This window comes from Netta rufina (genome assembly GCF_964035555.1).
Source record: "Netta rufina genome assembly, chromosome: 5".
Lineage (NCBI taxonomy): Eukaryota > Metazoa > Chordata > Aves > Anseriformes > Anatidae > Netta > Netta rufina.
Genome location: NC_140128.1, coordinates 2,004,339 through 2,016,000, shown reverse-complemented (window position 1 = coordinate 2,016,000; position 11,662 = coordinate 2,004,339). Strand labels below are relative to the sequence as shown.

The 11,662-nt window shown below is 42.7% G+C and overlaps 1 protein-coding gene across 1 annotated transcript; it reads right to left on the bottom strand.

The window, feature by feature from the left end:
• EIF4G2 (eukaryotic translation initiation factor 4 gamma 2) lies at positions 1–10,318 on the bottom strand (the record flags this gene model as incomplete). Its single annotated transcript, XM_084287236.1, is given in 23 exon segments — positions 1–1,270; positions 1,466–1,587; positions 1,727–1,938; positions 2,394–2,598; positions 2,787–3,045; positions 3,358–3,573; positions 3,669–3,773; positions 4,036–4,161; positions 4,962–5,075; positions 5,507–5,667; positions 5,764–5,905; positions 6,150–6,248; positions 6,334–6,417; positions 6,584–6,694; positions 7,111–7,262; positions 7,346–7,412; positions 7,506–7,637; positions 8,338–8,440; positions 8,821–8,946; positions 9,406–9,471; positions 9,655–9,749; positions 9,751–9,766; positions 10,257–10,318. Coding segments are annotated over 23 exon segments (2,841 nt in total). The 3' UTR covers positions 1–1,204.
• Positions 10,319–11,662: the final 1,344 nt, after the last annotated feature.

The following is an 11,662-nucleotide window of genomic DNA, read 5'->3' as shown; positions in this document are numbered from 1 at the left end:
TAAGAAGTATTTTGAGAGTATTTAATAGATGACACTTCAAGCCTATACAGTAACATTAAACTTTTTTTTTTTCTTTTTTGCCAATTTGATTACTTGAAAAACAGGCAGCTAATCATCAGTGCCCCTTAAAAAAAACCATGCATGTGACCTCGGAAAGTTTACAGCTTTAGGAAGTTAAAAAAAAAAAAAAAATACTCACTGATAAAGAATACATTGGACCACAAGGCAAGCTCATAATATTTTTTCAGCAGAATCTCTTAACTTCCCTCCTGTCAGCAAATCTGCAGTGTCTAATCTTGTCTGTGACTTTTTAAATTTCATTCATACATTAAGACAGATTTATTTTAAGCTGGTCCCAGTCTAGGTCAGCTCCTACTGATCTTTCTTTCAGCAAGTAAATTACTTGTCCAAGATTTTCCTACTGGGAGACATTCAGAAACAAGTCAAGTATCACAATGTTTATTGATAGATACAAGTATATAAAATCAGGGCATGAACATGTCTTGATAAATTAAGTAGACTCAATTTCAATACTATAATAGAGGGACCAATTCAAATTTTTTACCATGTCATGTTTCACACCCACAAAAACCTCTTCCAAAGGGCATTAATTCATCTCTCCAGCTGATCAGTTTTTGTGCAAGTAAATTGTTTCTTTTAAAAAGACTTGTGCACTTGCCCAGGCTCAAGGATATTAAAACCTAGCACATAAAGCCCATTACTAGAGGTAGAAATACAGGCAATATACTATTACGGCAACAACCATCGATTACAGTTAAGGATTCTCTGTAACAACCAAATGGATAATCAAATATTGCAACAACTCAAGTATTACACTGAGCAAAGTGCATTTCTACAGTATTCAGTGTTGCTATTCAGTTTTCTAACTTAAAAACAGCCTATGATAACTGGCAGCAAAGAAGACCCTTGCAACAGACTGCTTCTGCTCGAGAACTTATGATGTAATTATTGCATGCTGCTAATACACTGTTATCTAAACATTAAAGATACTCTAAAATATTTTTATTGTAGACTATTAAGACATACTACAAAAACCTTTTGCAGAAGATAATCCTATTGACAAACATCTGCTTTAAATATTGTGAAACATTACAGCGGAATGAATTTTTGCAGTGGTTAGGTCAAATGCAGTTAACATCATAGCAACAGTATGTTTGCACAATTTAAGGCTTTGGCTGGTTCTTTAGTCAGCTTCTTCTTCAGATTCTTCTTCTTCAGCAGTTTCCAGCCAGGTTAGCCACTGGTTCACCTGCAGTTACATAAAATCAGCTGAAGCAACAGAAATTGTTTCCCCTCTATACACTTCTGCAGACTACTCCTCCCCACCCCCCAACTCATTTTGAAAGTGTTTGAGCTATAATGCTAGTTTATATATATAGTGCTAAGTGAAGAAAAAGGACTTGCCAGCAGATACCACACGGAAGAGAGCTACTATGAAGTTTACCTGGAATAAAGCTTTCCCTTTCCCTGGAAACTCTTGAGTAATATCTTCTTTCCATGCCAAAAAGGCTTCTTCTTCGATGATCTCCATATCATAGAAATGAACAAAGAAGCGCAGTAACATGCCTATGGAAGTATACAAGTTGCATTGTTAGGTTTACAATCTGAACAGCTTACTTGACTGTAAGGAATGTAGAAAAAAAGCCCAAAAAACATGGAGACAAGCACAGTACTTGTGCTTTGTTTGAGGTGATAATGCACATACCTTTTGGAAAGTTACTGTTGTAGCAGTGCACCTGGAGTGCATATAAAGCACTCACTTGCAGATCGACATGGTCATGGAGGAACTTCTGCATTACTGGCTTGAAGGAAAGAAGCAGTTGTTTTTCCTGCTCTAGTTGCTCTTTTGATGGAGCAGATGAAGAATCTGATTCGTCGCTAGGTGGGTTTACTTCACTAGAAATATACTGCAAGAAACTGGACAAAAAACATCCTTAAGTTAAAATATGCCAGTTAGATTCTATGCTTTTTAACTATCAAAGGCAAGTACTCATGTTCAATTTGCTATCTATTACTGAAAACGGTGGAATTGTTTCTGAAGCATTCTGCTTGTTTCAGTAGTTACGTGCATACATAGCACATTTAGCATTATAGTTGACTGCACCACAAGATCCTAGCTACACTTCTGTTAAGGCTCTGAAACATTTTAGAAACTGTCTGTTCTACATTCCTCCTCCCCAAGCAAATCAATTCCCACTGACGCAAACCTGGAGAGACCTACTTCTTTCCCAATTCAACTGGTTTTAAGAGAGGACGTGCAGCTAGTGCAACTGTCATGTCTGTCTCAGTGTATACCCTTATTCTGTACAGTTAACAGTTTATTGGTAGCTCGACAAAACATGTGCCTGAATTACCTCAGGACACCATCTCACCTGGTCATCAATATATTCACAAATCCTTTATCTACATGAAGTTTGGGTGAAATGTTATCTTTAATCCACTTATAAATGGCTTGAGGGGATGGATCCAATTTTATTTGCTTTAGCAATTCCTTCTCCAGTTTCAGAAGTGGGAATAAGAAGCTAAGTCCCTTCCCTTCCAAGATCTCCAGCATGCGGTCCTTGTTCTGGTCGATTTCTGACAAATAAGAAAGATACACTTAAGTGCTGGTATTCATGAAAACCTGTTAGAAACACCATCCTCATTACGTATTAGCTGACTGCATCAAAATAACTGTACTATTTTACTCTGGTGTAAAACACTTGAAGAAAAGTTCTCTCTCACAGTAATATTAAGTATCGTAACAGTTACATGATGACTCTTACCTGGTAACATTTTCTGCATATTCACTTTGCTTTGTTGGAACAATTCTGTTAGCCATTCACGATCTTGTAACTTAGCTAACTGCTGAAGGCAAAGCAGGAAGAGAGGGAAATGGGTGCCACTTTCCAGCGGTTGAGCCAGTTCGGAAATGCTCACTAGTTCTGAAATAATGGCACGGGCTGCAAACTGTGCTAAGTAGGATTTCACCAATGGGATGTCCACCTCCAATTTGGGGCACTGGTCCAATACATTCAGGAACGCCTACAAAACAGTAAAGACAGAAGTTTGAACAGTGAAGCAACTTTGTTCTTGTGCGTATCAGTACTCTCACTACACAGGAGTGTGATTTCTTTCTTCTCTCTCCCATTAAGTCACTTGCTGAGAGGTTCCCTGCTTCCGAAATCCCATACCTGCATTTCTTCTTTCATTGCTTATCATACCTCTCAGAAGATTATACCCTACTTCAATTTCCTTAAATCAGCAAGACTCAAGATGTGTTAACTGCCTATATCTAAGCTACACATCACAAACAACCAAGTTAACAAGGACTAGGAAGCTATCAGACCACAGTACCTGCATGAAGTTGTCACTCGTGGCAATTCCCTCCTGCTTGAGTAAGCTGATCAAAGTACTTGCTTTCTCTTTGTCTTCATCTGATCTATCTAGGGATTGAATGATCACTTTGCTCAGCATCTCAGGAATGAAGTGTTTTGGAGCTCTCATTTCTCTCACAGTATTGACAGCATCATTAGCATTTCCGTTGTTCAGATACTCGGTCACAACAGCTTCCTACAGAAAAAGTGATAGATAAGCAAACATTTTAAAGTTTTTTTTTTTTTTTTTTTTTTTTTAAAAAAAGAAGCTGTGTAATATATTTAACATACAGTTTGTTTAAGTAGCTCTTCCTTAGAAGGTGGTGGTTTCTTGATGGTCTTTGCAGGCTTTTCTTGTATAAGTGGTGGATTTGTTTTAAGACCAAGTTGAGGAGGCTGAAAAGAGATAGTACCAGAAGTTGCTTCTTTGAAGTACAATGTTGTATATACTTCAAAGAAAATGTTATCGAGATTAATATCAAATATGTACCAACAAATGTCAAATTCACGTGTTCGGATGTTCTTTTCCATACATCCTGCTCTGTGTTGTGAAAACCTTCCCCCCTCCCTTTGCATACTAGAAAGTATGCCAAGTTTTACACACATGCAGAAAGTATAATCAAACTCAATTCAGTTAACATACAGTACACATATTTACCTGTCCCAAAGGTGGTGTCTGAGTGCGTGGTGGTTGAGCACTAGGAGGAATCATAGTTATCTGGGGCTGAAGCTTTGGCACTTGGTTTTTATTCATTAGAAAAGACTGAGCAGGTCTCAGGCTAATCTGTGAACAATCAGAAAAACCTCTAACTGTTTCAAGTACTTTCACCAAGAACTACACAGCCATGGACTCACGTCAACTCACCCCACTGAAGCATGAATTTTCATTTACTACAATGTAACATTCAAGTCCAGACTACACCACATATGTACTGAAACACCCCCAAAAGCATGACTCAGTGAATCACAGCTTGCTGCAAGTTACTGGTATTTTTGTTTATGTAAGTCCCATCTGTATTAAGATCTGGAATTGCTCCTTTTAGATGCAGTATGTTAGAGACCCAAGAAGATATTTAGCATGTTCGCTGTCAAGTTTTACAGCTCAGATGAAACTCTGCCAATCACTCAGAAATCAGGATACATATATTTCTCTTAACACTTACTGGAAATAACAATGCCATTTACTTGGCATTTGACATTTTGCCTACTAGCCAGTTCCTTAAAAAAAGGAATTTAGCCTGGTCCAGCACTTCAGGGCTTCTAAAGTTTAGAATCTTGTAAAATTTTGTTATTGTTATCAATATGATGCATGGGAACTGATGTCAGAGTAGTGTTCTTGGGGAGGTGTGGGGAAAAGGAAAGGATACCCCAAGAAATTGCCCTCATATCTCAGTCTTGCTCATGGGACGCTGGATACCCTAAGGAAAGTGGGGGGTAAGGTGGAAGAGGAAGGGACAAAGTAGGAGGAAGAAGAGGAGAAGTAGAAGAAAGAGTTCCAGCATTAGTCCTCATAATAACGCGTCTTGCTATAATCATTGGGCAATATTTAGAATAGGCTTTAAGTAATGTAGGCATGTTATGTACCTCATCTGCATTAAGCTGTCCTTTCTTAGAAAACCGAGGTGGCATATCCTTCGACTGTCCTTGTTGCTGGGATAAGAGTCCCTGATTCTGGTTATGGTAGAGCTGGCTTTGCCCCTATTTCAGAAAGGGAGATATAGAGAAAGAAGTGCAGATGATGGAGTGGTGTACATCATATGGTAAGTAGTACCAGAGGGACCAGAGGAACAAGATTCTATTTGCCAGGAAGGGAGAAAGAAGGAGCAGGGGTGGTGGGAGAGTAGCATCTATCCCTAAAAACAGGGCTAGTTTTTAAATAAAAAACACACCATTCTGACCCACCAAAGCCACATGCACCTTTTCTTGTAGGAAAAAAAAAAAAAAAGTGTATTCCCTGCATCTCTTGCACTATTTAAGAAATGGTTTAGAGTTCTTGCATCAGCTGAGCATCAGTTCTTATCAGACTCTAATCTGAGGAAGTCTTTCAACACAAGTATGCTATAATCCATAACATACGCATCTGTAGAAGAGCTGCTAACATGCTCAAGTCACTCGATATTCTTCCTTACCTGACTTTTCAGAAAAGATTTGCCTAGTTCTCCAAACTGGGATTGAGCAGAAGGCATGAGGTGACCCCCATGGCCATTGAAAAGTTGGTTTGAACGATGGCGTCCCATGGTGGGTGAAAATCTATCCTGAATAACCCCTGGACCAGTACCAATTCCGCTACCTATATTATTAGGAGACGAAAAACATTTTTTGTTGTTCTTATTTTCAGTACAGTACAGTTGTGATCACCAATATCAGCCTTGTAGTTTCTGCATACCTGGCATTTGTCCAAACATATCAGCAAGCCCTCCGAGTGGGTCCCTGTCAAGTTTCATCCTGGGTGGCATAAAGGGTCCCTCCAGAAAGAAGTCGCTTCTCATCCCTTGAGACATAGGAGCAGGAATAAAAACTCCCAGATCCTTTAAAACAGGAATTACTGTTTTGGTCAGTTTGGAGTAACAGTCCCTTAGAGAGTTAAAAATTTTTAGATCTAAACTGTAAGTCTTTGTCATTTTAACCCATAAAACCTTACCGTCACATTTCACTAAGAGAACTACTTATATGTGGCAAAAGATGAGTTTTGTGCCATGGACTGAACAGTGTAATGCCTTCCTCTACCATGTAAGCAGAAGCAAAGCACAGAATTTTACACCGAACACTTACTTTTACTGCATCTTGACGGATTTGATTGATAGTCTTTGGTCCATTGTCAAGAAAAGCTTTGCGAGGAACCCAGTTGTGTTCTCTCAACTCCACAGTATCCTTGGAACATAATGGATTATTAGGCAAAGAGTCAAGACAACTTGGTGAGAAAAAAAAGCAGTATGAAGTCATTTTATCACTATACCTGCAGCAGGAAACGAATCCTTGCTGGCAATTCCTTACTTGACATCAAGGAGCGCATACGGGCAAAGTACTGATCCATTAAGGACTGGGGGGGGGGAAAAAGAAGGGACGTTACAAATGAGGACCAATGTATCTTCAAATAGGAGTTACAAAAATCTTATTCTTCATTTTTATCACCGTGTAATACCCCAACAGCCTCCTGGAAAGACTTTTTAAAACTACTTTGAAGACTGCAGTGGGTATATACATACCTTGGCTTTTGCATGGTCTAATCTAGGTCCTACTGTCCTCATTATCTGACAGAGGCACTCCAAATCCTCCCCCATATCTTTGAGTTGGACTCTCTTCTTCTTTTCCAAAAGCTGAAACATTAAAAGGGAATTAAAACATTTCAGCGTAATACAATTGACCATTTATAACAAACAACAAATGTGTACAGCAGGACACGCAGAAACACGTTATTCTGAAGACAAATAAACTTCATTAAAAACTGCTAATTGAAGCGCTTATTGCTCATGCAAGTCCACATACTTTGAACTACCTGCAGTACTTCTGTCTAGGCCAGATTAACATATCACTTGGAGACAATTCCCATGGCTTTAAACAAAGCCAGATTTTCTTTTTAATCGGACCAGAAGACTGTTTATTTTCAGTAGTGCTATAATTGACAGTAAACACTGATTTTTATGGTCAAGGATTCCCAAAACAACATAAGTATCTCTATTTTTAATTAGAAATACTGTTTTGCTTTAAGCCCACACCCAACCCAAATACTTACTGTTTTGATGCACTTATGAAGGATAGATTCATGAATAAGATCAAGCTTGCCAAGTTCTCCAATGAATTTGATGTTCCCCAGCATCTTGATCTTGGCAATGGCTCTCTGTTCCTCTTCCTCAGGGAGGAGGGGACCATCATGCTTATCATAGACTAGAAAGCAAAGAATCCTATTTAACACAGCTGTGAAAACAGATGAAAAGTAAATTCCATACTAAATTGGTTTTAAAGCTTACTATCAACATTTCTGGTTCGGTTTTCAAATTCATCTTGAAGTTTAGATATTAGGAGGCGTCTGAATGTCTACAAAAACAGAACAAAGTAAATAGTTAAGCTCATCTATGCAAGTAAACATGCCAGCTAAGTTTATCATTCCACAGCCAGAGAAATACTCACTGTGCTTTGCTTCTGCCCTGGATGACTCTCTGCGGATGGGCCATCAAAGTTGGGTGCATCTTCTGCCAGTCGCAGACATAGTTGAGCATACAGTGAGCTATACTTGGGCTCTTCAAGGGCTTTGTCTACGATCTAAATCAACATATTCAGAGTAAGGTAACATGTAGCAGGATGCAAGTTTATTAGGAAAATGGGACGCAAGACACTCAAGATACTACCGCTCTACATGATCTAAAACATCTAAATATTCTCTGCTATTCCACTAAATAAAATCCACTATTTCTGTATGCCTAACAAGTGATTCTTAATGCTGAAGCAACAACAACAAAAAAAAAGCTAGTGCATGCTAAAGAGCTTCTGTAATCCCTAAGCAACAATGGAACAAGTTTAAATTTGCTCTTCACAATGCTGAGGCCAATTTGATCTTGGATTTCAGAAAACAGTGATGGTTTTAACTTGTGTACAAACAGCTAGCTACCTGTGGTAGCTTTCCCAGAACACTAAGGCTTGTTCAACAGTGAGATGGGAAGGGGGAAGGACGTCAGGTCAGGGAAATGAACCCTGTTAACTAGTGCCTCAAGATTAAAATAAAAAAAAAATTCCAGTATCACTTAGTGATTCTCAAGACTTCTGAACAGAATGTTAGAGCATTAACTCTGATTTCCTCACCAGTATATTCCTTTCACACAGGAGGTAACAACATTTCTACATGGTTGGATCATCAAACCTCAGATCAGCTACATTACTTCTGTATCTCATCAATAAAAGCCAACCTCTTTATTCTTAGCAAGCAAGAAAACAGTTGTAAAAAAAACAAAAGCTGCCAGCTTACCAGCAGTATGACCCCTTTTAGGATGAGCTTAGACTCTACACCCACATTGAGGAGCTCAAGGCATAGCTTGTCAAACTTTTCAGGAGTAAGCTTATTTAGTATGCTGAAGAGGAATAAACAGAAACAAAAATCCCTATTACAAATTTTATAACCAGACTACAAGTGATTTTAAACCTAAGTTTACCTTTACTAGTTAGTCTATTAAAAGCAGAAAAGGGAAGTCCAGTATTTCCTTTATTTTGTTTATTTATTTATTTAAGAATGAAATGTGACCTCACAAGGATTAATTCTCTCAGATTTGCTTCGTAGGCCAGCAACAGCAAATTCTTGCTGTGTGTGATATCAATTTCTGCTTCATTCCTTCTAAAGAAGTCTCCTCAACCCTTTGCAGAACTCAAGACATGCACTTTTTCCTTTCCTTCACCTTACTGTTAGTATCTTGCTAAACATAATATAAGGAAAAGGATCTTCCACAAAACTTACCCTCTTACTTTCCTGAAGATTGCATCATGTCGTTCTTTGTCGTTTGCGGAGTCGTCATCTCGTCTAGTGCTTCGTGAAGGAATCCATTTCTGAGCGTTTTGCCCTGGGGTTTTCCCCAGGAACTCGCTGTAAAATTAAAAAAAATAGGATTGTATAAGCAGAAGCCATTTCAAGAACAGGCCTTCCAGTGTTGTCTTAAATAGATTATTACTACATATACTTTTACCAAAAGCATGCACCCACCCCATCAACACTGCAGTACGCTGTACAGCAAAGCCTTCTGTCCTGGTTTCAGTTAGAACAGACACGACACCTTCATTCAACAATTAAAAAAAACCCTCAAACCATTCCTCTAAACCTTTGAAGTTAAATGCATGAAATGCTCCATCCGTCTCTCATCACCGTATTATAGTAGGCTTTTTTTTTCTTAAATGGGTATTGTACCTTGCCACAGACTGAAGAACAGTAACCTAAACAACAGTATTCTTTGCACAAGTCTTAAAATGAACTATTTTCAACTCTTCATTCACCATCATCTATCATCTGCCTTTAGAAGATGACAATTCAAACAACAAGGAAACATACCTGTTGCTGGCAGCCTTGGGATAGTGCTGAGGTGCACCCCTACCACCTCCTCCGCCTGAAGAAGCACTGTTAAAAGACAAATCATGGAGTCTGCATAAGTTCAAAATATCAACATTTTCCACTGTGTGTCACTACTGGCAATAATTACTGCCAACTCATGAAATCAGATTAAAATCCACTGAAAAGTTTCCACTGCAAATACTCATTTACCAAAAAAAAAAAAAAAAAAAAAAAAAAAAGCATTAGTACCTGAAACGAGAAGCACCCCCTTCTGCAATCGCACTCTCCACTTTGGCGGCTTGACAACGAAGAATCTTCAAAAGAATAAAATTAAATTGACGGGGGTGGGGAAAAACAAAACCTAGAAAGACAAATCAAGTATTCACATTATAGTTGTTTTACTAGCAATCGTAGTATCCATCTTATAACAATTCCCACCCACAGGAAAGCCCATTTCATCAGGATACCCATGTTTTCCAAAAGGGGGGGGGGGGGGGGGGGAAGGACCAAAGAGTGAAAGGGATCAGGGATTGAAAGTGCAAATGCCTCAACAAGCTTTTACCCTTTCAACCTCCCAAAAGCAAGGGAATCATCTTCATTTCTCACACAACAGAACTGGAAGAGTTCTTTATCGATACATCTTACAAAATGATTTTAATCATCCCAGGGTCAAGTAGCCACGTTTGAAGGCAAGGACTGGGACATCACAGAACGCACGGTGAACGCAGCGAAAAAGCTGTATCTTACATCTAAACAGCCAACACCACCACCAAAAGAAAAATAACTGCTCTTCTACACCTCAATTTTTGTCTTGCGAGACAAGCAGGGCAGTATTTCACCGCAGTGCTTACGTAGCAGAAACTTGATCACGCCCGTGAAGCCCGGAAAAGCCACGGGCAGCTCGAGGCCCCATCCCCGGCCGCTGGGCTACGCCGCGGCGGCGCGCAGGGCCGCGGCCAAGGCCGTGAGGAGCGGGCGCCCCGCTCCCAACATGGCCGCCGCGAACAAAAGGGCTGCGGGAGCGCCAGGAACGCCAGGGCGCCCCCCGCAGGCGCTGCCCGGACGCACGGAGCCGCCTCCCCTTCCCCCACCCGCGCCGGGCGCCGCCCGTTTCCCGGCTGAGGCGGCGCCGGAGCCCGGCCGGCTCTTTGTTCTCCGCCAGGGAGCGGAGCGGGCCCCGTGCGCGGCCCGGGCCGCCGGCGGAGGGGGCGAGGAGCCGCCGCCTCCCGCCCGAGAGGGCGAGACGAAGGCGCCGCCGGTGGAGCGGCTTCTCCGTGATCCGCTCCCCCGTCCGCGGGGAAAAAAAAAAATAAAATAAAATAATAATATATATACATGTATATTATATGTATCTATAGGAAAAACGAAAAAAGAAAAGCGCAAGTGGCGGGTAGTTACGTAGCGATGTCCTCCCACCACCGGCCGCAGCACAAACAGCCCCCCCGGCAATGCGGCTCCCGCAGGAGCCCGCAGCCCCCCGGGCACCGCAGTCCCCGCGGACCCCCGCGGCCGTTACCGCCCCGCCCCGCTCCCCCCCGCCGCCGGTACGCGGCTCAGGTCTCCGACGCCGCTGCCCGGCTCCCCCCCGCTGCCCCTCCGCAGCCCGGGCGGCCGCCGGCCCCAGCCGCCATTTTGTGCGGCAGAAGGCGACAAGGCGCCGCCGAGAAAATGGCGGCCGCTCCGGGCCGCCGCCATTTTAAGCAGCAGCCGCAGCGGCCCCGGCTCCCCCCCGCGCCCGAGCCCGAGCCCCTCGGGCCCCACGGCCGAGCTCCTCACCTTCCCTCAGGCCTTGTCAGCTTCCCCGGGTCCCGGCGGCTAGCGAGGGCAGGGGGAAAGGCGAGAGAAGGGGGGGAAGGGGAGGGGAGCCGGGGACCGGGGCCGGGGAGGGGAAGGGGGGAGCGCGCGGGGCAGGGCGAGTCTCCGGTCACCACAGCAGGAGCAGCAACCGCCCGGCGCTTCCCTCCGCAACCTCCATAGAGAGCCGCCTCGCCGCCGCGTCTAGCGCACGCCGAGCCGGCCCCACTAACTTTATTGCCCTTCACGCAACCTACCCCACCTCCCGCCAGCGACCGCCAATCGCTGCGAAGGGCTCCGCCTGCTCCGCCAATCACGGCGGAGGAAGGGGGAGGCCTCGACATCCAAGTGGGAGGAGGAGGGAGCGAGTTTGGTTGCACCGTGCCGCCGCCGCAGTGCAGCACCCGTATTCGCGAAAGCGTTTACGCCGCATAGGTGGCGGTAGGGCATAAGGGGGAAAGGG